At 35.8% G+C, this 25,206-nt stretch overlaps 2 protein-coding genes and 1 long non-coding RNA gene across 4 annotated transcripts; all 3 read right to left on the bottom strand.

Moving 5' to 3' along the window:
• Positions 1-6,988: 6,988 nt before the first annotated feature.
• On the bottom strand, positions 6,989-8,773 carry LOC311076630. The gene is made up of 3 exons (XR_014604686.1): positions 8,724-8,773; positions 8,351-8,563; positions 6,989-7,699 (listed from the first exon to the last, which is right to left on the bottom strand). It is a non-coding gene; the product is annotated as an uncharacterized lncRNA (long non-coding RNA).
• Positions 8,774-12,518: 3,745 nt separating this feature from the next.
• Positions 12,519-21,108, bottom strand: LOC311076229 (uncharacterized protein). 2 transcript variants are annotated; one of them, XR_014604630.1, is made up of 10 exons: positions 20,950-21,108; positions 20,392-20,700; positions 20,007-20,279; positions 19,764-19,856; positions 17,965-19,539; positions 17,712-17,863; positions 16,747-17,055; positions 16,362-16,634; positions 14,988-15,074; positions 12,519-13,555 (listed from the first exon to the last, which is right to left on the bottom strand). XR_014604630.1 is itself a non-coding variant. In XM_084104258.1 (5 exons), the coding sequence occupies exons 1-5, from the start codon at positions 17,773-17,775 to the stop codon at positions 13,422-13,424; spliced, it is 867 nt and encodes a 288-aa protein (XP_083960384.1). In that variant the 5' UTR covers positions 17,776-17,872; the 3' UTR covers positions 12,519-13,421. The 2 variants fall into 2 exon arrangements, 1 of the variants encoding a protein (XP_083960384.1); XM_084104258.1 differs by lacking the exons at positions 17,965-19,539; positions 19,764-19,856; positions 20,007-20,279; positions 20,392-20,700; positions 20,950-21,108 and having other exon boundaries at positions 17,712-17,872.
• A 1,162-nt stretch (positions 21,109-22,270) lies between these two features.
• Positions 22,271-24,262, bottom strand: LOC311076230 (uncharacterized protein). The gene is made up of 5 exons (XM_084104259.1): positions 23,851-24,262; positions 23,374-23,682; positions 22,992-23,261; positions 22,606-22,701; positions 22,271-22,353 (listed from the first exon to the last, which is right to left on the bottom strand). The coding sequence occupies exons 1-5, from the start codon at positions 23,927-23,929 to the stop codon at positions 22,304-22,306; spliced, it is 804 nt and encodes a 267-aa protein (XP_083960385.1). The 5' UTR covers positions 23,930-24,262; the 3' UTR covers positions 22,271-22,303.
• Between the last annotated feature and the right edge of the window lie 944 nt (positions 24,263-25,206).

The following is a 25,206-nucleotide window of genomic DNA, read 5'->3' on the forward strand; positions in this document are numbered from 1 at the left end:
ACGCTGAGGGATCCATTTGCAGCTTTTTATTAGAGTGGTCAACAGGCAGGGTAAATCAACAGCAAACAGATCAACGGAGAGAACACAGAGCAGAACGAGGTCACAGGCAGAAGTCAGGGCAGGCAGCAAAAGGCAAAGTCCAATAAGCAATCCGGGTCAAGGCAGGCAGAGAACGATCAGAGGTCGGGGTACACAGTCCTAGGTCAGTAATCAGATCAGCAAACACAGAGATAAACGCTTGGAATTGAAAGCCGGGGCAATGCAATACTTCGCAGAGAAGTGGAGTGTGGAAGTGGCTTTTATGTGTGTGTGAATGAGGTGCAGGTGTGTGTGTGTAATCAGTGCAGTGCAGGTGTGTAATGCAATCAGTCCCAGGTAAGAGGTATGATGGGATATTGAGTTCATGAAGGTGTTTAATATTCCGGAGACGGATCCCTCCGGTGGTGGAGAGGAAGCGGTACAGGAGCCTGCTCCGTTACATTACCGTTTTTTTTTCCATGTCAACATGTAGGCATTATAAACAATACAATAAGAATTTCCATCACATTCAGAGAGCACGCACACTGTATCTCAGTAAAACCACTTAACACACTTTAGCCTACATATAGCCTTTGTAACAACAGTAGGGCGCGTCCAGCATTAAAGGTTATAAGCAGCAGTTCTTACCACTCATGGCTGTGGTTTAGCAAAGACTTTATTACTGAACCATTTAGATTATTTAGATCCATTTTCGTCACTTGTCTTTCTGCCTGCACAATCAAACAAACCCAGTGGGTAATGTTAGCTTATTTCAATTGCTAAGTTTTAACTCCCAAATGTATGCAGCAACTAAGTTTTTTTTATAATAATGGCAGTTTATTGCACAAAAAATTGGTAATGTGAAAGCTGTTATGAGGACCCGGGGTAGTAAATACAAGACTATCTGTATGTGGTCTGAATTTGTTTGCATAGAGATATGGTGCGATTTGTGTGAATGTGAAAGCAGCTTGAACTTGAGTCTGCACTTTTTCAGGAAGTAAAAGATGTCTCCGCAAAGGACATTGTAATATATTGACCTGCGTTGTGTTTTCTATCATTCACACTGTGCACGTTAGTGAAGATGCAAAATGAACACAAATGCACTTTGATAGAATCAAGTAGGCCCATGCTGTGGGGGCACCAGGAACAAACACACTCGGATTCGAACCGCATCAAATAAAGTCAGTGTGAAAATCCCACTTTTTTTGAGAATTTTGCTTAAAAAAACACCAAACAAAAACATTCCAGAAAAAAAAAACACATTACAAAAATCATTCCACAAACAATTTATAATTAGCGTTTTTGTGCTAAAGTTTTGAGGATATTATTAAAGACTAGATAACTTTGAATGAACGTTCTATTAACATTACTGATTTATTTTTTTTGTCATAAGTTTGAAAGAACCTTCCCAGAACATTATGAGTACGTTCCTTTTTAACTGAACTTAGATTGGTTTTAGCTGTGTTTTTTTTTTAAATTGGTTTTAGATTTTTGTAAGTTGTTCACCATGCTTCAAATGTTCATTCACTATTTTAAATTTCTACATCATGTTCTGAAAATATAAAATGCCTTCCTTAAGATTTTGACATTATGGTGACGGAAAGCAGAAATAGACATTCTGATGTAGGCTATATATAGAGAGTTTCTTGTGTTCATTTTTAATCTGCTGAACTACTTCTTAAATTGCATTATTGTGAAAGATATTAATAAATTAAGACTCTTCATGGTAACTTTCCAAAGTTAACACACATTTATTATTTTTGTCAGGCAAGAAAATGATTTTTTGGTTACAGTTGATTGATGGGACTAGCATAAGAGATAGTGTAGCAATGCTCTGAAACCAAATGCCCTGTAGACCTCATTTCCACCAAAATCTCTTTTGTTGATCAACATCTTCATGCTCTGATTGGATAGCTGAACTGAAAAAGCAATGAAGTGGCCTGGCTATTTTAACCCCACTGTGTAGGAGGTTGTGAATGTATGTTGAGGCGGGTGATGCATCAATGGCTGATATAGGTCAATGCTGAACGTGCAAAGGCAGTACATGTAAAATAAATTAAGATTACTTATCGTAACCTCTACGGCCTGCAGTTGCACATCGTAGGGCTGTCTCTTATTGCTCTTTGAAAGCTATTTCCTTATGATCATTTATGTAATGCAGTGTTATTTTAGGCTGTTTTGTGTTTAAGCTAACCTGAAACTGTTTTTTTTTTCATGTCATTGAACTGCTGATACTATATCTAACATATAGATAAAACATTTTTTTTAAATGTTTATGTATCCCATAATACCACAGTCAAAGCCATCACTACAGACTCAGGAAATTAAAATGTGAGTTTGATTGTTTTTAGTCTAAATCTATAACCTTTGAGGTCATCTATATTGTACTCCTAAAATTAGCAAATGGCATGCATTCAAAAATTACTCCGTTTTCTCCTCTAAATTTCTCTTCTACAGAAAGTGACTAATCTAGGTAATTTCCTCCCTAGAATTAGCATGACCCTTCATAAGACATGCAATGGAAAAGCAGTGCAGTGGAATGCAAAAACGCGTTCATTTATTCTTATCCAGTCTTGCATTCTTGTGTTTTAGTATTAGGTCATCATTAACCATCGAAGTTCAATTCCAATACTAAAGAACACAAGTACAGAGGACGCAAGAAAGAAAATTCTTGATATCGAGGATGCGTCAAATGCAGACTTGACAGAATTGAGAAAATTTTGAAATCCCAAAAGTAATTGCAGGCTGACAACATATGGAAGCCTGTAAGCTTTAAACTTCTCTTGTTCTCACTTAGGCTGTGTTTAACTCCATTTTTAGAAATAGGCTTGCAAACTTCCCTTAGCACTTCCCAACTTTGTTCAACTTTGTCAAGTGGACGAGGGAAGTTTATTTGGACACAACCCTCGACCCCTTGATTTTGACCGAGGGAGCAAGTCTACTCATACACTTCAGGCAGATCCATAGACCACAATGCAACATGATTGTGGCGTCATAACAGCAACTCACTATAGGCATGCTCCATAGCAGATTACAAGTGATCAAGGGCATTCCATTTAAACCCATTGCAAGGGTTTCACTAGTAGTGGACACTTGTGCAAGGTAAACAATGACATACATCAGAGTAAAAGAGAAGCAGGGAAGATAGCGAGCTAAGGGCATAAAAATGCCTTAGTCAGCATAAAATGGAACTTGCGATAGTCTTTAGTGCAGTGGCGGAGCCAGGATTTTTTCATAGGGGTGGCCAGGCAAGGGCCAGCAACCAGTCTGGGGTGGCACAGAAATATTAATTATTTTATCATAAAAAATGATTTATGCATTGGACCGTTTTAGTGTCTACACAACTGAATAAAGTTAATTTGTACTTAATTGTAATTGAGATAGTGAATTAGGAATCATGGAATACTGAGTGAATTTTATATTTTTGTATTATTACCCACCACCTCATATTAAAATGAATTAAATAGTAATAAAAGGGCACGCACTATAGCTAAAGTTCAACTTGCTCAGTTAGCTTGGTTCTGGTTCTCAAAATCTCCAATAGCTTGTTCTACATTGTTGCATCTTCATGGATGAGATAACATGCAGATAAATACTGTAATCCAAAGATTATTCAACCTTCAATGCGTTTTTTATAATCAATTAACCAATATAATTCAACCAATTCTGAGTTTGTCAAAAAAAAAGTTTAACTTTCTATATTAGTTGTCAAAATAAATAATTGCAACAGTTCTATCATACCGAAATTAAAAAGGAAAACAAAAGTTCTCTTTTGAATCCCCATGTGCAAGAATGTGAACAAGGCGGAAGTCAACAGCACATAATGTAAAATGTTATGTTTTTCATAATGTAATGTTGCCAGAATGTAAAAGTAGTTATTTTATGGATTTAAAAATTATCCATTTTTGTTTGTCCTTTACAAATTAACGCAAAATGAATGCCTATCTTCTAGTACAAATGCACAGTGCTCACATTTATTTGGGACATTAAAACATTACATATCAGTTTGTGCCTTATATTGTGATCTCACATAGCAGAATATTTTAATCCAGACACATGTGACGCATATAACAAATACATGCATGCAGGTTTGACAGCTTTAATCGCCTTTTTGATTCTTACATGAGTTAATTGACGACAGAACTACGGCTACAGCACGCCGCATTTGCGCGCGATGTGCGTACCGCAAGCACAGTACAACGGCCGTCAGCCGTATGACAGAAAAGTTAGTTTTGCTGACATTTGACCTGACATCTCATTTTACCGAAGATAGCCAACTGAATAAGGACAACGCGCTTTTCTCAGCATCTGACAGAAGTGTCACAAGCTTTCACACACATCTTCTAAAATAAAAGTAGCATCAGAAAAAAAGAGAATTACATTTGTTGTTAACTGCACACTATTCGACTTCCTCAAAACGGTCTTGCAGCCCACCAGTTGAGAAAGATTAACTCTATATTTACTATGTGCATATCACTGTCTGATGTTCTGCTGAAGCTCATTCGGCACTTGCTCATTTCCGCACTCGTTTAGCTTGCGCCTGGCGCTGAGGTGAAATTGGAGTGTGCGTCTGAAAAGTCTCATGTTTTTTGTGGTCTTAAAGAGACGGTTCAGTGTTTTAAGAAACGCAATTTTTGTCAATAAAAAAAGAGACAGAAACAGCAGTTGTGAGAGGGGTGGCCAAAGGGGTGGCCAAGCTTAGACCAAGGGTGGCCACGGCCACCCCTGGCCACCCCCTAGCTCCGCCAGTGCTTTAGTGACATATCCAAGTGATAAGATTAGATAGATTGATCAGTCCATCCATCCAGCCATCGATGGATAGATTTAGCGTATTTAACATTCTTATTGCAGAAAGCTGAAGACGTAAGTATTCAGCCACAACAGAACAAAAAAGAAAGAAAGAAAGAAAGAAAGAAAGAAAGAAAGAAAGAAAGAAAGAAAGAAAGAAAGAAAGAAAGACACAGGCAGGTTGGAACAATCTGAGGGTGAGAATTTTTTGGGCATACACAGCAAATTTGAAAGTGTTAAATTAACACTCATAGTGAGAAAATTAACCCTTTTCCGGGGTTTATATAGGTCCACACTAAATAGAGTTAAACTAAAACTTCAAATAGTGTTACTTTTTTTTAAACTTGCTTAGTGTAAAAACAACACTGTAAGTGTTCACCATTAACACCATTAGTGTTCCCCTACCTCATTTACACCAAGATAGTGTTGAAACTACACTAGGTGTGTTAATATCTTAACACCAAGAGATTTATTTCCACACTAATACAGTGTTCATACAAAACCCTGATTAAGGTAATTAAATTTCACTAAAAATCTGTGCCTTCAATTAAATAAGTCAACAGGCTGTATCAGTTTGAAATTTTATTTTCAACACAGATATAACAATTATACCAACACAAAAGTACAATATTTTCACCATCATCTGACCCATATACACTGCAGATCAAAAGGCCTGTAGAAGTTCAAGCTGTTCACTTTTACAAGTTCACCCAACTCACAGTATCTCTGTACTTTAAATGCATGACGTTCTGAAAAATGTTCTGTTTATCGACAATAAAATACACAGTGCTGTCAATGAAAAGTAACAGATTGTAGAATCTGACTGAAAACAGGAATTTCATTCTCACATTGCATTCAGGTCTTGTCTATATTTTGTCCCATCTATTTGTACCCAGTCTATGAAACTATGCTTAACCTCGAACCTCATGCTCGAAACGTGCACTTACGGTTCAATTTTGCGAACACAGGCTGGATGATGCACCATAATGTGTGGTCTGCAGGAAGGTAAAGTTGACCAGGGCTTCTGCGTAGGACAAGTTGAAGACAGTGAACTTTCAAAAGTTCAAAGGCACTCAAGAAGTTGGTTTCACAGCAAGGGATAAGGCACTTGTCCACAATGACGTAAAAGTGGTCGATCCTGCCCTTTGATCCTTCCTGATCCAAGTAGAAATGGCTGGTGGCCCTCCCTCACACTAATGGCGCGTTTCCACCGAGCGGTACGGTACGGTACGGTACGGGTCGGTACCCTTTTATTTGCGTTTCCACTGGCAAAAGTTGAGAATGGTACCAAAAAGCCGAACCGTACCGTACCACTTTTTGGGTACCCTTCCGTTGGGGTACCTAGCACAGTGGTACGGTACTAAAAGGTGGAGCTAGACTCACTGCAGGACGTTGATTGGTTGACAGAGAATCGTCACTTGCGCGTGCTACGAGGGGAATGACAACATAAGAAGCGCCATTTTTTTATATACAGTTTAATATAATATACTGTTACTGTGTCACGAAATGTAATTTTAAGAGTTTTTCAGGCGAGAATGTAGTTGTTTAAAGCTCTAATCTGTGGTTTATTTATAAAGATGATTTGTTTTTCCCCGGTTGTGAGATCCATGCGATCAGCGGGCGCTCGGCGCTCATGTTTCCCGGCTGGATGAGCCTTTCCTCGGCTAAGTTAGTTCTTCTGACGTTCGCCGATGACTCCGACGGTAGTGGTTAAACATGAGATATAATTCGTCTTGTGCAGACCTAACGGGCGATCTTTGGTCTCGTGAATATATAATTCGTTCCCTGTCAATCGTTTTGACTGACGGCTAAGTTTAGTTTCATATTATAGGCTATTTGTATTTAATTTTACTGTTGTAATGTTAGACTAGCGCAGCATTTGGACATTTGACTGAATTGTTTGCTTTATTTCTTATTGTATAGCTTCTTGTACCTTTTACTTAAACTTTTATATTGGCTATTATTGATAAAACTGAAATTTTACAAAAAGAAATATGGTTTCTTGTCATTTTCTTATTACAAGATTATCACTGATGTTTATTGCAACATTTGTACAAATGCATATATTGCCTGTAATGTGTAATTTTTTTTATTATTTAAACGAAAAGAGGTAACGTTAGGGTTGTGTTTTAAATCGTTTTGTTATAAATAGAATAACGTATAACGTGCAGTGAATACATTTACATTTACATTTATGCATTTGGCAGACGCTTTTATCCAAAGCGACTTACATTGCATTCAAGGTACACATTTTACATTTTGTCAGTTCTTGCTTTCCCTGGGAATCGAACCCATGACCTTGGCGTTGCTAGCACCAACGCTCTACTGTTTGAGCTACAGGAAAGCCTTATAATAATCAATAATCAATATGCGTTGCGCATGAACCACATTTGTGTCCCTATAATGTTTAATTTATTTAAATGAAAACGAAAAGAGGCAGAGTAGTGTTTTATAACATATTTCGTTTTATTGTTGCTTAAATTTGTACATACAGAGTAACAGAGATAACCGGAGTAGCAGAGCGAGCTGAGTGACGCTTTTAAGAACGCGCTGTACCATGTGCATGTAGGAGTGAGTCGCACATGGCAAGTACAAACTTTGCGTACTTAATATTGAGAAAAGCCTAATGTCGGCGCTTGTCTTCTTGTGACAAACATGTCGAGGAGCAAGAACAAGATCTGCTGTATGTCATCCATTGTAGTTTACTATGTTCTTCTTCGCGCGAAAATTACGTCGATCGAAACACCACGCCTATCAAGTAAGGGTACTGTTGGCAGTGGAAACGCTAGCCAGATCATGGTTAACAGACCCGAACCGTACCGTACTGTACCGTACCGTACTGTACTGCTCAGTGGAAACGAGCCATAAGATGGCCTTCAATACTGGTGCAGGACTGAAAAAAAAAAAATTTAAACAAGAAAAAAAAAGGTGAAATAAATGCATTAAACCTGGTGCTCTTAACTTGATCACATTAAAATGAACAAAAATAGAATTAATCCCAAAAAAAAAACAAAAAACTATATGATAAACCTTAACCCAATATGTGCCTGACAAAACCAGTTGGTATCATGCTTTGTGTATTACAGTGAAAGGATAATGTCATAAAAAGGAATCCCTTATTCAACAAACCTGTTTTAGATCTTCACCTCATTATGTAAGAGCTCCATTAACTAAACTAAATGGTTAGTTCACCCAAAAATGAAAATCCTGTCATTTACACACACTCAGGTTGTACCAAATCTGTATAAACGGGCTGCTTTGGGCAGCCATTGACTTCCATAGTAGGAAAAAATACTATTAAGAGTCAATGGCTGCCCAAAGCGGCCCATTTACAAACTTTCTTTAAAATACCTTCCTTTGTGTTCAGCGTGAGGGGTGAATTTTTTGAGCAAACTATCCTTAAGTGTGTCAGGTCAGAGAGACAAAATGTGCAGAGGGTTCAGTCCCAATGACCATGATAGAAAACCACTGCATTTTAGGGTTTATAACCCAAATCTTAATTTAAATATTCACAATGACTTTGCAACAGTAATGCGAGTTTTACCTTATGGAAATGCACAAGTCTGTCAATAGCCTCTGTTGGACTGATCTTAGTCGTCTTCCTCTCTGGAGGCGGTGGCAGGAGATACAACAGCAGCAGGACAGATGAGTGAAATGGGACAGCGACTCCAAACAAACACGTTTTGGGATCTTCCTCGAACAAGTTAAGGCACCAGGAGATGAACCCTGTTCCCTTTTCCGGATCGTAGAAATGCTCCTGTGAAAAAGACGAGAACACTTTTTGCAAAATCTGAATAGTCATTACATGAATAGATAATAGAAACTGTTATTACATGCCACAAAAAAGGAGTATATAACTATATAACTAACATGTCAAACATGATTGTTTCAAATACACCTATACAAAAGATTCTTACATAGCCCTCTGTCGAAAACGGGTCTCTCTGTTTAGGAAAGAGAGAAATAAAAGTTTAATAAAAGTTAATAAAAGTTTCCCGCTGTTTGCAGGTGGGGAAGCGCCTTAAGGCCTATTTATACTTCTGCGTCGAACTGCCGCCGTAGCTACGTCGTAGGCTGTGTGTATCGCGCGTACCCTACGGCGTACCCTGACGTGCACCTCTCCAAAAATGTAACAACGCGTCAATTCTACGCGGACGCAAGCGCTGTGATTGGTCTGCCAGAACCCCTCCCTCGGGGTTTCACATGCTCCCTAGGTGCGAGTCAACGCGGACAACGACGCAGAAGTATAAATTAAAACCAACACGTTGCCTACGGCGTATAGGCTCCAGAAGTATAATGAGGGCTTTAAGAAGGGGAATGTGGATTCGTACAGGGCTAAAGTTACGTACATTTGCGTTAATTAACAGTTAAGTTAAACAAAATCACAGCTGACTCTAAAATATAAGAAAACTTAAGCTTAAAACAGCTAACTAACATAAACTATGCAACTCTTACCTCAGTTTGCCAACGAACAATCAAAACGGCCTCGAGATCCAATCGGTGGTCTGTCGTGTTATCTGAAAGGAAATAACGTTAGCACTCAGGCAATGTTGAAAAACGTACAAATATTATTCTGAATGGTAAGAAATGTAAACTAAACATTCAAAAATGAACTGGTTATAAACTATTATACCTGTTTGAACGCTCCTCTCCTCGTGGTCGTCCGCCATTAAACAAAAAGGAAATAATGTGCAAGGACCGGAAATTGGATCAACTCATCACCAGTGTAAATTATGTCAACTCGCTGTAATGACGCTGACTCTGACCACTGATTTACTCTGCAAGTGTTGATGCCATTCAAATCAACACCAGAATCAACACTTTTTAACTCTGAAAAATTAACACCATAAAAACAACTCTAAACTACACTGGATATTTTGCTGTGTACACTCTTAAAAATAAAGGTTCTTAAAAGGTTCTTTGTTGGGGTATATGGTTCCATGAAGAATCTTTAACATCCAAGGAACCTTTCTATTGCACAAAAGGTTCTTTGTAGCGCCAAAAGGTTCTTTAGATTATAAAAGGGTTCTTCACCATCAATCTCATGTGACCTCACATTGTTGGAGTAAATTTGTGTTTCCCATACATTGATTTATTTGTGGTGGCCTGCCACAATATTCACACTGACCGCCACAAATAGATTTGTGCTTCCTATGTTAACTAGACTGTGGTAGCCCGAAAATAAATTTAAACGTACAATAGTAACATAAAAGGAACCTTTGAGAAGGGTTCTTTGCAGTACCGAAAAAGGTTCTTTATGGCACTAAGAAAAAAATAGGTTCTTTAAGGAACCTTTCAGTGAAAGGTTCTTTGAGGAACCAAAAAAGGTTCTTCTATGGCATCGCTGTGAAACCCCCTTTTTGGTTCTTCCTGGCACCTTTATTTTTAAGAGTGTACAGTGAAATGAATAACTGTTGTTTTAACTGGACAACTAAAGATAAAGATTAATTAAACATTCCATGTTGCATTTAATTCATATACATATAAAATAGTTTTCCTCATTACATTCACACACTCACCATCCCTCTTTCCAGGGAAAGTGTCGCGTATGGCTGCGGTCTCGCTGTGTTATCCTGAAGTGTCTCATGCTGTAAAACTGGGCTGAGGTGATTTCATCTCTAAGTAATACAGAAGTTGACAGACACACAAAGATGAAATTACAGTTTTTCCTCAATCGCTTTTTTGGCTCAATTCTTGAATGAGAATTTTTGTTACTCAAAATAAGTTCAGATTTCTGAAGAATTAGTTTCTTGTTCTCATCAGATGTGACTTTCTTATTGGTTTAAGCATATGTGTTTTGGCACATGTGTGCAAAAGAATAAGTACAATTGTTTACAATTTGCACAATAACTAAATGCACATGGCTTGTTGAAAAACTAAGTCAAAACTGATGAGTTGATTCTCAGTGAAATTGGCAAACTCTTGACAACTTCTAAACATTATTTCATCATGCGAGCCATGATCCATCACATGCAAAATGATCCATTCAGTTATAAAAATCTGTCAAACATGTATATTCCATAAATATCTGACATGGAATGTTTGTAATGTCTGTTAAATTAGTAAATGTAACAGAGACTCAGGCTGAGTAGGATCCATGTGCGGTTTATTTAAATAAAGCAAGCTCAATGTACAAACATGCGTGGGTCGAAATACCAGAGTGAACAATAATATCAGAGACAGGACATCAAACGTGGTCTTAACAGGCAGTGGGTCAGGACAGGCAGCAAACGGCAAAAGAGTCCAGGTAAACAGAGATGAAAGGCAGGCAGAGAAGAGTCGTAAACGGTAAACCAAGGCAGGGTCAAAACACAGGCAGAAGATACAATGATAGAATAATGTTCAGAAACGCAGCCAGGGCAAACAAGACTTCGCAATGTGTGACTGAACAAGCAGGGTTTAAATAGTCTGGTGATAAGGATCATGTGTGCAGTAACCAGTCCCTGCATTTGGGTTCTTGGGAAATGTAGTCCAAAACTAACACTAGTACTCAGGTGAGTGAGACCTCCAGTGGCTGACAGGGGAATCTTCACCGGCGTTTGTGACAGTAAATGACCTGTCATTTTTATGAAATAGGAATCATAATCTTGCCAATCAACCAATCAAGTTTGGTATCATACATATGGAGTTTGCCCAGTCATAACCTTAAACAGAAGCAGCTACAGCAGTACTGTATAAATAGGCCTACATTTATATTTGGAGAAAAAATTATGATTTTTTGTATATAACAAATATTTCCATGATGAAAAACCATCTAAACTTTTTATCTAGTGTGACTCACACAATGACAAAAACACGTTATGTCACAGTGTCTGGTTTTGTGTATCTGTTGATATGTGTGGGTGTTGCTTGTTTGTTGCTTAGAAACCAGTTGATCACTTAATCAGTCCAGCTGCAGCTAGTTAATTCTGTTTGTTAGCTGTCTATATCTAGCGGGAGTGATTATGGCATGTTGTCGGTTCGTTATACTTGTTACTCTTGTCACTCTTGTGTATGCTCTCTTACCCAGCTCCGGTGTTTGAGTTCTTGATGGAATTATTTCCGCGGCTAGGAAGAATGGAATAGGATCGATCTCGTCTGTGTTTCCAGACAAGATATGAATAAAAATGATGTTATTTCAGCCAGCGCACATACCTGTATTTACATCCTGTTTTCGGTCGAAGTCCATAGTAATCGATTGTCGAGTTCACGCGCATAGGTTTAGTTACCTATGATCACACGCGTGAACTCGACAATCAATTACTATGGACTTCGACCGAAAACAGGATGTAAATACAGGTATGTGCGCTGGCTGAAATAACATCATTTTTATTCATATCTTTCACATCTACTGCAGTCAGATTCACCCGTGTTCACTCTGAAGGAATCACTCACATTGGCTGGGCACTTGTAATGACACATCAAGGATGTTAAGAGGCTAAAAGCAGGTTTAAAACTTGCCCCATTGAAGTCAACAGGGTGCAAATTTTAAAAAGAGGATAATCGGTGTAGGCAACACCGATTTTTGTCGTTGTTCTCTGTATTGACAGCACTCCAAATTTACAAAAAAATGAGCTCAATGTTAAAATTGACCGGAGTTCTCCTTTAAGTGATAATTTTTCATTGCAACCCAGAGTTTGTCAGAGAATAAGAGATACAGTAAAGTGTTAGATAATGAATAAGTGTGAGATTATTTTCTGCAAAGTTTGGTTTGACAGTAGAGGCTACAAAAATACATTTATAATGTGTTATTTATTTACAAGAAATGAAATAGTACAATAGACCAAATACCATACCAAAAGTCACATCACAAAAAGTGCAAAGAGAGATTGTAATAATGCCTTAGCATTTTATCTAATAAAAACATACATGAAGTCCTGTTCATAATCATATAATTTATTTTACGACACATAATAGTTTAGTAGGCTAAACATAATAAAAACAAAGTTACTTCAAAATCACTGATAAAAGTGCCAACTTACAGTTTTTAAGTCAGTAAGTGGCCATTTGCTTCACATTCAAAGTGCACCATCATTCAAATGTCTTAGAAAAACCACATAACACGGGTACTGCCTTTGTAACAACTGGTCCCACCTGGCTTTAAACAAATCACCAGTAGCGGTTTTAACATTTAGTGACATGGCATCGGACGCACAGAAGCCAATGGCACATGCCGCTATGCTTAGTGACACATCCAGTCTTCATTGGCATGTGCCAGTGGATATTCTGCTGCCAGGCGAAATGAAACACTACAGACTGTAGTACACTTAATACGCATGTCATACCGTCATCGTCTTCAGAGATAAGCGTTTTTGTTGTTTACATGGAAACTCTCCATGTAAACAACAAAAACTAGACAATTATTAAAAATGTACACTTTGAAACCCGTTTATGCACCCAAAACGCATAATAAGTTGAAAACGGTATCGTACACAACCCCTTGGTGTCAGTGTTTCGCTATAATGTGTACTATCCACTGGCACATGCCAATGAAGACCGGATGTGCCACCGGATGTGCCACCGGATGTGCCACCGGATGTGTCACTAAGCACAGCGACAAGTGCCTCTGGTCAGATGCCATGTCATTAAAATGAAACTCTTGGGTAAACTCTCCAGACTGAAGTAAGCAGCAGCAGTTAGTTCTCATAAATACACTCTTCTGGCTGAGGTTTAGCAATGGGCTGTGTGTTCTGGCGGGCCATGGCGAAACTGAAGTTCTCATAGACTTTATTGGTGAACACTATAGATCCATTTTCGTCTCGCTTTCTGCCTGCGCAATCAAACAGACATAGAAAAACATATACAAACACAATTAACATATAGTTCCTTTCCACAGATAAACCTTATGCATTCAAGACAGTGTTAGGGAAAGAAACATTTGCCTATATAGGGGCAGTTCAGTGGAACAAGTTAGACCGGCAAATTAAAGTGATTTCAAGCATGAACTCTTTTAAAAAGAGGACCAAAGACTGGTTATTAGAGAGGGTAGCGGAATAGAACCAGGGGCCAGTTACCGTTTATATTTTTGCTTATTTAAGAAAAATGTTTATACAGTATGTTATGTCATTGATTATCACACAATATGTAAGTGTCTTGTCCTGATGTTATGTGTTGAGGACCACGATGGAAATAAGTCCTGGACTTTATTGTGTTTTTATCCTCGATTGTATTTGATGCCTTTTGTTTTATGTTTAAGGCTTTTTTGATATAATTAAATAAATCAAATCAAACAGTTTAGGCCTAAATCATTTATAACAGTGGTTTGTGTAATGTAAACCGTTATGGTAATTTTAGTATAAAGAAATTAACTCGATCTACTAAAATGATTGTTTTAACAGTACAATTATAAAAACCTTTTGAACTTTAATCTTTTTTGACAATAATTGTGGTAAATGTTTATTTACCGCAGTTTAGTGGAGGTCTCTAAAAATATGTTTACAATGTACTGGTGAGGTCAGGATGAATTTAAATCAAGTTTTAGTGATCCATGAGGACTATTAATGTATCAGTAGACGAATACAACAACTTTAAAACATCTTTAGTTACTTTTCCATGTAACTACTAAGGCTTGTTTCGTTAAACTATGGTAACTTGGTCTTACTCACTTCCTTGCTCAAAATAAGATCCAAAACTAGCTAATTTGTTGTTCTTAGCTGAGTTAAACTGGTCTCGTCAAGCTGTTCAGCTGGCCTGCTGGGGTTTTGTCAAGCTGGTCAGACTGGGAGACCAGCTAGACTAGATTAAACCAGCAAGGACCAGCAAACCATCTTACCTTTTATTTAAGCTGTTTTTTAGTTCACAATATGCTACAGACACGTTCATTCCCTTTTTATTTTATTTCAGATGTTGTTCTGAAAATATAAAAATGCTGTCCTTGAGAATTTGATGTCATGTTGACAGAAAACAGAAATAGAAATAGGAAGGATACTGATGTATAGAGATAGAGAGGTGTTTGAACAGAGGGAGGAAGATAGCAATTATTTACGTCAAATTCTTGCCTTCTTTTTTAACTGCTGATCTATTTCGTAACTTTCATTATTGTGTAACATGAATAAAGTAAGAATCTTTATGCAATTTCCTTATTCTTATTGAAGTCGCTGTTACTAAAAAAATATTTTCCCCCGTTGGAGTCAATGGTTTCTACAAATCGAAGTAATCTGAGTTGTATTAATTGTTAAAGAGTTAAACATAATCATACTCACATTTGCAAAAAATAACAATGGTGATGATGCAGAGGATGAGGCCTGCAGCAGCAGCACTGCATGAGATGAATAAAGTAAGATCCCGATCTGTTATGGTCACAAACAGGGTATGATCAGATCATACACATCAGAATGATGAATTTTTGACATAGACAACAAGAAAACAGCAACAATGTCTCCTCATATTTTACCAGTCAGGTTGCTAGAGACCATCATAATGTCTCTCCTACTGTAACTCAGAATGCTATTTGAAATCAGACTTATTTATAGCTGAATTAATGTGTGCATTTGCATTTTTAAAGTCCCCCATGATGAAAATTAAGCTTCTTATGTTGTTTATAAGTCTATGTGGTGAAAACGAGGCAAGGGTGTAGAGTTACAAGCTATTTTAAGGCATGGCGATTTTTTTTTTCCAAGGAAAAAAACTTTTAAATATGTCATTTTGGTGGGACTTTCCTTTATAGAAATGCTTAACATCAAAAGCATCTGTAAATCATTAAGTATTTGGAGGCAGTGGTATTTTAGTATAATTGAGATACTATTATAGTTTTTTTATTTTTATATTTTCTGTTTTCATTTTAGTTTTAACAATTTTGTTGTGTTTTGTCATTTTGAATATATTTATTAAATATGCCTGTATAGTTTTTATTAATTTTTATTTCAGTTTTTGTTATTTTAGTATTTCAAGTTAAAAGTTTTTTTTATATTTTATTTAATTTCAGTTAATGTTTTATTTTTTTTATGGTTTTAGTTTCAGTTTTAGTTTGGAGGTAAACAGGCCAACACACACACAGAGAAAAAAATATTTCTCAATAATTAAGGCTTGTTTTCCTTTACAAATAACGGGGTTAAATCAAGATACAATTACTTGAGAAGTAAAAAAAACTTCACTGATAGAAAAACTGATAGAAATTAAGTGACTTCATTCTTAAAGCAAGAAAAATATCTGGTAGCAATAGGGTCAGAAAAATAAACTTAATTTAAAAAAATAAAATAATAAAACAAATTTATTTTGCTTACCCTATTGGAAGATTTTTTGTTTTTGTTTTAAGCATAAAGTCACTTAATTTGTATACATTTTTTTCAGATGATAATACTTATCTTGTCATTTTTCTTCTCAATAAATATATTTTCATTTAAGAATGGGTACCTTAAAAAGTGGAACCTTTTTTTCTGTATGATCCTTATCTTTGTAAAGCAGAAAAAAACTATTATTTATTTATTTATTTATATGTGGCTTTATCATTGTTTCCACTAGCAGTTTGCCTGAAAACGATACGGTTGGTGGAGATTTGCTGACTTGACTTGATTTAGTAAGTGGATCATTTTACAAGTTTGTCCTGGTTAAAGTGATAGGTAGTTTAAATGACCCACCTTTCTTAGATCCATTCTCTGAGGTGAGTATTATTTGGGTTTGGGTTTGTCTATTTGAGTAGTTGGCACGGCAGGTGATCGTGTCTCCATCACTCCAGTTAGGTTTACACAGACGCAGCGGACTCTTCATGTCATAAGATGTGGATGAATTAAGTGACCCTTGACCCTCTCGAATCCAGGTGAAGTTCACCAGCTCAGGGTTCAGACCCTCCAGAGAGCAGAGCAGAAGAATACAGCTGTCATTACCGCTGTTCTGTTTCTGCAGGGACAGGCCTGGATGTAATGTAGTGGAGATAGTGAAGAATTATATTGATTACGGACATCTAAGATGGTCTACAACAAGTGGACAGTTCAGATATATAAATAATTTATGAATGGCAATCACCTTCAACTTGGAGTTTCACATCTGAGCTGTTGTCCACTGATGGTGGTGGAATTAATCTTGTTATTTTACAGCTGTAATCACCAGAGTCACTGAATTGAACATTTTCTATTATTAGTGACGTTCTGTTGATTTTAAAATGAGGGCATTGTCCGGTAGAAGATTCAGTAATTTTATTAAATTTCCATTCACAAATAGCTTTGCTAGTTGCTCTATTTATCCACTTTACAGAAACTAGTTCATGGTCATCAGGTAGTGAGTGGCAGGGCAGAAGGACAGTCTCTCCTTTAACTGCTCGGATAAACTCCGCATCTGTGGATTGACACAAATTTCAGTGTAAACCAACAGCAAAATGTTCCATTCAAATATACAGCACATTTATAAAAATTATTGTGAAAGACATCACAGAAAGTATACTACATATAAGATGCATCGGTAACACTTTAACATAAGTTAACTACAGTAGTTAAGATGAATGAACAGTAATTATTTTACAACATTTATTCATCTTAATGCTAATTTCTACATGTACACATTTTTTTTAATCAAAAGTTGTATTTGTTCACATTAATTAATGCACTAGTAACATGAACAAAAAATGACAATGTATTTTTATTAACTGACAATAATAAAGATTAATAAAGCTATATATTAGCAATATATTACTAATGCATTAACAAATGAGTCCTTACTGTAAAGCGTTACTGCATTTATTACTGCAGGTCACGTTGTTTTGTGTAACCAACAGCAGAATGTCCCTTCAAACAGTTCATATGTCACAATTATTTTAAAATATATCACAAAAAACACCACCATATCTAAGATGTATTAATTTAGTCCATCACAGAGATCTTTGATTTTAGTCAATTAATATTTCTTAGTATGAGTCACAACTGAGACATTAGGCTATATGATCACTTCTTTGCTTTAAACAACAGAGCAAAATAAACATAAGTGAAGTATCTTACCTGTATGCGGGAGATAAATTAAAGTCAAAAATAAAAGATGGTTTGTAACCCGTTTTAAATGCATGTCGATGTGCTCGTCGTGTGAGACACTTCTGCACTCTCAAACATTCTGAGCGAATGATGAACTTCCTGTCCATGCGCCCACCCACAATCTAGATCACAAGTAAAAACAACTAAATCAATTCTTCTCCCGGTGGTCAGGCACTCGGAGATTCACTTTAACACAAATCGTGCTAATTTAAATGAATATTACCATCACATCGTTATACACCATTCTGAAAAGGACTGCGTTTTTAAAGCTCGATCTATTTCGGTAAATAGAGCTTGTATTATCTTGAATGAAATCTTTCTGACTCAATGGCTTTGTTGTTGTGAATTCGATGGCATGGAGAATATGTAAAATAAAGAGGTAACATTAAAAAAAACAACAAAAAAAACCCCCCGTCATTTTACTTTTAAACATGGAGGGGTACAGGACATGGAGTTTGCTGTCTGTTTTTATCTTTCTTTTTCTGTTGTTCTGCTTTCCATCTAAAACTATACGCAAGACGCCACAGCACACTGGAAAGAGAGACCACAACATTTCACAATATGCACCGAATACTCAGTGTTCACCTCCTACTACCACAAACGGATGCGTCATGCATAATGTTTTGAAAGGGGGCAACAGTGTGTGTGGCACAACTTCTTGTGAATGTGGGTGTGATAGTAGGGTCATTTTAGTGTAGTATGCAAAGGAACAAGGGTTATTTATAACAAACCAAGCAAAGTGCAACTGAACTTGACAGCCCTTAAAAATGGCTCCCCCAAACACTTGACCGCAAACGCTAATCTGTTGTACAAATCACATAGATTTAATAATGTTACATTTTGTCAAAATGGTTCACAGCAATATTATAATCTACAATAACACTGTAAAAGTTATATGATCAATAAGTTATGACATGATGTGTTTTAACATTGCTTTAACTGTTTTTTGGTGACCTTTGACCCTTTAAAAAATTCTATTTCTTAAAATATTTTGTTTTATATGTACCACAGAAGAAAGAATGTCATACAGTTTTGCACTGACATCAGGGGCGTTGTTTCTTTTATGTTCCACTGAAGAAAGAAACTCATACGGAATGACATGAGGGTGTATGTAGAATTTTTGGTAACAGTTTAGTTTAGGGTCCAATTTTCACTATTAATAATGCTTAATAGGATATTGCATGTATACTAGGATATTGGCTGTTTATTAGTACTTATAAACAACATATCATGCCTTATTCTGCATGACCATATTCTATATCCCTTAATCCTACCCAATACCTAAACTTAACTACCTTACCAACTATTAATAAGCGGTAAATAGGGGTTTATTCAGGCAAAAGTTGTAGTAAATACTTAGTTAATAGTGAGAATTGGACACTAAACTAAAGTATGACTGAATTTATTTTTTAAGTGAACTATCTACCATATTTAAGTGAGCCAGGACAACCCTCATGGGCACCATATTTAGACCATCAAGTCACACGACACCTTTTTATATTCAAAATGTTTGGTTTTATACAATCAGTGGACAAACAAATTCTTTGCATATTAGATATTTATTTATAAGTGGTACTCATTACATAAAACAGAAGTTGGCATATAGTTGCTATTTTATTTTAAACGAAAATCATCTCTCTGGAAAACGCAAAGCAGACATTTTTTGGTAAGCATAGTTTAAAGGATCATAAGAAAAGTATCATTGGTAAATTATCATTTAGGAATGTATAGTTTAGTGTGTCTCCACTCTTCTGACGCTCTCATGTCGAGGGTCCACGGCAGCAGCTCAGAGTCTTGTCTGCAGGATGACAAGTCTTTTAGACACAATAATTTAACTTGTTTGCAAGAACTTGCAGTGGTTTGTGAACTATAATTCACATTCAAATCAAATTAAATTAACGCTGGATTAGAGATTCCAAAGGAATCACTTTTTTTTCTAGATGTAAAATCACAATTTATGGATATAATATAATTATTATTAAAGTGTCAGAATTTGAGAGCAGATATCAGTGGAGGTCTTACATTTGAACATGCAGAACAATATCCAGATGAAGATGATGGCGATGATGAAGATGATGAAAAAGGCCACACAAACAGGAAAGTCCAGTCTGGATTCTGGAAAAAAAAAGACGAATCTCAGGTTAGCCTGATGGATTGGTTGATTTATATATTTTTTATATTTCCTTTTGAGAGATAAAGGCAGTGGAACAGCTTTGCTGAACTAGTTTGTCCTGGTTAAAGTGATAGGTATTTTAAATGACCCACCTTTGTCAGATCCATTCTCTGAGGTGAGTATTATTTGGGTTTGGGTTTGTCTATTTGAGTAGTTGGCGCGGCAGATGATCGTGTCTCCATCACTCCAGTCAGGTTTACACAGACGCAGCGAACTGTTCATGTCATAAGTTGTGGATGAATAAAGTGACCCTCGACCCTCTCGAATCCAGGTGAAGTTCACCAGCTCAGGGTTCAGACCCTCCAGAGAGCAGAGCAGAAGAATACAGCTGTCATTACCGCTGTTCTGTTTCTGCAGGGACAGGCCTGGATGTAATGTAGTGGAGATAGTGAAGAATTATATTGATTACGGACATCTAAGATGGTCTACAACAAGTGGACATTTCAGATATATAAATAATTTATGAATGGCAATTACGTTCAACTTGGAGTTTCACATCTGAGATACTGTCCACTGATGGTGGTGGCAATAATATTGTTGTTTTACAAGTGTAATCACCAGAGTCACTGAATTGAACATTTTCTATTATTAGTGACGTTCTGTTGATTTTAAAACGAGGGCATTGTCCGCTAGAAGATTCAGTAATGTTATTAAAACTCCATTCACAAATAGCTTTGTTAGTTGCTCTATTTATCCACTTTACAGCAACTTGTTCACTGTAATCAGGTAGTGAGTGGCAGGGAAGAAGGACAGTCTCTCCTTTAACTGCTCGGATAAACTCCGCATCTGTGGATTGACACAAATTTCAGTGTAAACCAACAGCAGAATTTTTCCATCAAATATACAGTAAATAAATCACATTTATTATGAAATATACGCATCACAGAAAAATCAACCATAATTATTAAGTCTATCACAGGGATCTTTGTTATTAGTCAGTTAATACTTGTTACAGATTATAAATCACAAATGAGACATATAAAACTTCTTTGATTTAGATAAAAGGGCAAAGTAAACAGAACTGAAGTCTCTTACCTGTATGCGTTAGATAAATCAAAGTCAAAAATAAAACACAGTTTGTAGCCCGTTTTAAAAACATGTTGATGCGCTCAGTGTGTCTTACACTTCTGAGCTAATACACACAGTGTATTAGTGACACAGTCTGAGTGATGAACTTCCCGTTCATGTGCCCACCCACAATCTAAAATACATCATCATTAAAGATAAATAAAAAAAAACTAAATTAAAAAAAAACCTTCTTACATTGGTCAAATTTAAACACTTAGAGATTTGCTTTGACACAAATTGTGCTTATTTACAGTAATTGTAGATTATTGAATTATTGAATGAAATCCTTCCAACATATATTGTTTTGTAGTGGCCTGGCAAATGGCAAATGACACAAGTTTAAATAGAAAAGATAACTTGCGTCTGTGTGTTTAAGGCGAACTATTACGACAGTCTGGAAGGAAATACCACAAAATTTCACAATTTGCTGTAAATGCACAATCTTCAAACTAACTTACATTACGGTATCTTCATAAATCAGCCTCACACTCCTTAAGGGCAAGCCAGCTATTATTTTATTGAAAAAGTTTGCTTTTGTACAATTGGGTGACAGGAGAATTATTTGAATTATATGTTTGTTCAGTGTTACTTTGAATTAAAAAAACAGAGATGTAGACCTACGTTTGCAGTTTATGATACATCATACTACATATGAGTTATGTATGCAATATATACATTAAATTAAGGATAATTAAAAAAAGGATCTCAACTCTCTCTCTCTCTCTCTCTCTCTCTCTCTCTCTCTATATATATATATATAACTATAATATATATAACTGTAATGTTATTAAACAAAAAAGACAGAACCGACAAATCTATCTTTATTGAACATATGGATGGGAAATTCATTTTTATTGGTGAAACATATTATGTGAGACAGTTCTTGTATAGTTATGTACAGTTATGTATATATATATGTATATGTATATGTATATGTATATGTATATGTATGTATGTATGTGTATATATATATATATATATATATATATATATATATATATATATGAAGAGTTCAGATGCAAAAGCCTCTAAGTGCCATCTGAAATTTTCTTCTAGAATCATAATTTTTATCAAGCTCGTATATTTAAGTTCAGCAATTTCACTTAAATGGCAATGAAAATTACCTATTAATTGTCATTTAAGTGAAATTGCTGAACTTAAATATACAAGCTTGATAAAAATGATCATTCTAGAGGAAAATTTCAGATGGCACTTAGAGGCTTTTGCATCTGAACTCTTCATATATATATATATATATATATATATATATATATATATATATATATTTTTTTTTTTTACAGAATTATAAAAACAAAATGATTCAATAAGTTTCTTGTGTCGATGGTCCAATGCAGCAGTTCACACTCTTATCTGCAAGATATGAATGTTACGTACATAATTTAGCCACAGTTCTCACACAGTCAAAGCTAAAAGAACTGTGTCTCATAATATGTTTCACCAATAAAAATGAATTTCCCATCCATATGTTCAATAAAGATAGATTTGTCGGTTCTGTCTTTTTTGTTTAATAACATTACACACTTTTTACTTCTGGATGGAACTGAATTTTAGTTATAGTGTCAGATTTAGCATTTAATGTGCAAAATGCACAGTATTTCTTACATTTAGAAATGCAGAACAGCATCCAGATGAAAACGATGCAGATGACGAAGGTGCTGAAAAGGACCAAACAAAACGCTGGAGAGTTCTGGCTGGATTCTGGAAGACAGATGGGTTGATATATTAGTTATATTTTCTTATTTTAATTTTAATGGTCAATTTATCTATCTTAAAATAGTTTTTTTTTTTTATTTCATACAATTAAAAAATGTATTTATTTTGTAGAATTTAAAAGATAATGGAAATGATATGCACCACCCACAAAAAACAGAAAATGTTCATGACACACAGACATCATGATCACATTACCCACAGTGCTCTTTATGCATTTCATTTTCTAATCAGTGCAGCTGTATGGACAGTATTTTTCCTATTTTAAAACCACTCACCCTTGTTGCTGAAGTCAAGTTTAATGCTCATGCTAAGAGGTGTTCGGGGGTTTGAGTAGTTGGTGCTGCAGATGATCGTGTCTCCATAACTCCAGGTAGGTTTACACAGAAGCAGCGAACTGTTCATGTCATAAGATGTGGATGAATCAAGTGACCCTCGACCCTCTCGAATCCAGATGAAGTTCACCAGCTCAGGGTTCAGACCCTCCAGAGAGCAGAGCAGAAGAATACAGCTGTCATTACTGCTGTTCTGTTTCTGCAGGGACAGGCCTGGATGTAATGTAGTGGAGATAGTGAAGAATTATATTGATTACGGACATCTAAGATGGTCTACAACAAGTGGAAAGTTCAGATATATAAAAAAATGATGAATGGCAATCACCTTCAACTTGGAGTTTCACATCTGAGCTGATGTCCACTGATGGTGGTGGAATTAATATTGTTGTTTTACAGCTGTAATCACCAGAGTCACTGAATTGAACATTTTCTATTATTAGTGACGTTCTGTTGATTTTAAAACGAGGGCATTGTCCGCTAGAAGATTCAGAAGTTTTATTAAAACTCCATTCACAAATAGTTTTGTTAGTTGCTCTATTTCTCCACTTTACAGCAACTCGTTCACTGTAATCAGGTAGTGAGTGGCAGGGAAGAAGGACAGTCGCTCCTTTAACTGCTCGGATAAACTCCGCATCTGTGGATTGACGCAAATCGAGACAGAATGTTGTATTCAAATGTCCAGTAAAAAAATAAAACACATTTTGTTATTAGTCAGTTAATACTTGTTACACAGTATAAGTCACAACTGAGACATTATATTAAACTTCTTTTTATTAAAGGGCAAAGAACTGAAATCTCTTACCTGAATGTGGGAGCAAAATTAAAGTCATAAATAAAAGAACGTTTGTAACCCATTTAAAAAACATATCAACTGAACACATTAATGAGCTACTCTATATATGCTTAGCTTGACACTTCTGCACTACATAGTACATACATTCTGAGTGATGAACTTCCTGTCCATGTGGCCACCACCCATAATCTAGATCACTTAAAAGATCAGATGAAAAACCTTCCTTTGACCAAACACTTAGAGGTTCACTAAGGTGCTTATTTAAATGTAGGTTATCATTACTGTTATGTTTATGATACACCATTCTAAATGAGTCACATGACACCTTTATCTTTTATTTTATTTGAAAAGTTTGGTTTTATACATTTGGTTGACGAGATAATTATTTGCTTTATATATTTGTTGAGTGATATTAATTACATAAAAACAGAGAAGTAGACCTATACATTTAGTTAATGATACATCTACATCTTGAGTTATGTGTTCAACATGCATTCAATAAAGCATAGTGAATAATCTAAAGTCTTATTGAAAACTAACATTTTCTATACTTAGTGTAAAATACTTTTCTATTGAATGTAAAATGCGGAATGCAAACTTTTATTAATATTCCAAATAATAATTATTAATATGTTTAATAATTATTATTTAATAAATAAAACATTATTTAAATACAATACACATTATTTTCCCAAATGTAAGTTAATAAGTTTATCATAATTTTTTTTTATTCACAACCTCCAAATTAAAGTACAACCAACAAAGTATAATGATTATTTCATATTTTTAAATAACAATTTTGATGAATAAAATATTATATCACTTACAAATAGCTTAATTATGGTTAAAATTACAGTTTCAGTTATACTAATCAAAAATCTATAGTCTAAACCTACTTTTTCTGATTGAAAGGGATTCTTGTGAGATCAGACCTACCCTGAGATCTATCATGACGTGAAAACAAGACAGCAAACAGACAGATTCATATGTATGTTACTTTAATAGGTGTTTAAAGAATAACATTTGCGTCAGCAGACAGTGTTATGACATAAGACTCAGTGAGAAGGGCAATGGCAAAGGGGTCCCTCTCTCTACGCAGGGGGTCAGTAAGGCAAGGCTGCATCAACAACTGGGCTGTAACAATCAGATCCATACATTGCATCATACAGTACTAGTGACAATAATCAGATCAAGCACACAAGTATAAACTCCTTAGAGGAATCAAGAACAGGTTCTCGGGTAAGCGTTTAAAAAGACGGCGCCACAACTGCATCTAAAGCCATGAACGTACATTCTTGTACAGAGCAGAGAAAATCCTCATCGTTGACGGGGTGCATATTTAAGGTTATTAAGACTCGAAACGAG

The sequence above is a fragment of the Abramis brama genome, assembly GCF_963993115.1.
Source record: "Abramis brama genome assembly, chromosome: 25".
Classification (NCBI taxonomy): domain Eukaryota; kingdom Metazoa; phylum Chordata; class Actinopteri; order Cypriniformes; family Leuciscidae; genus Abramis; species Abramis brama.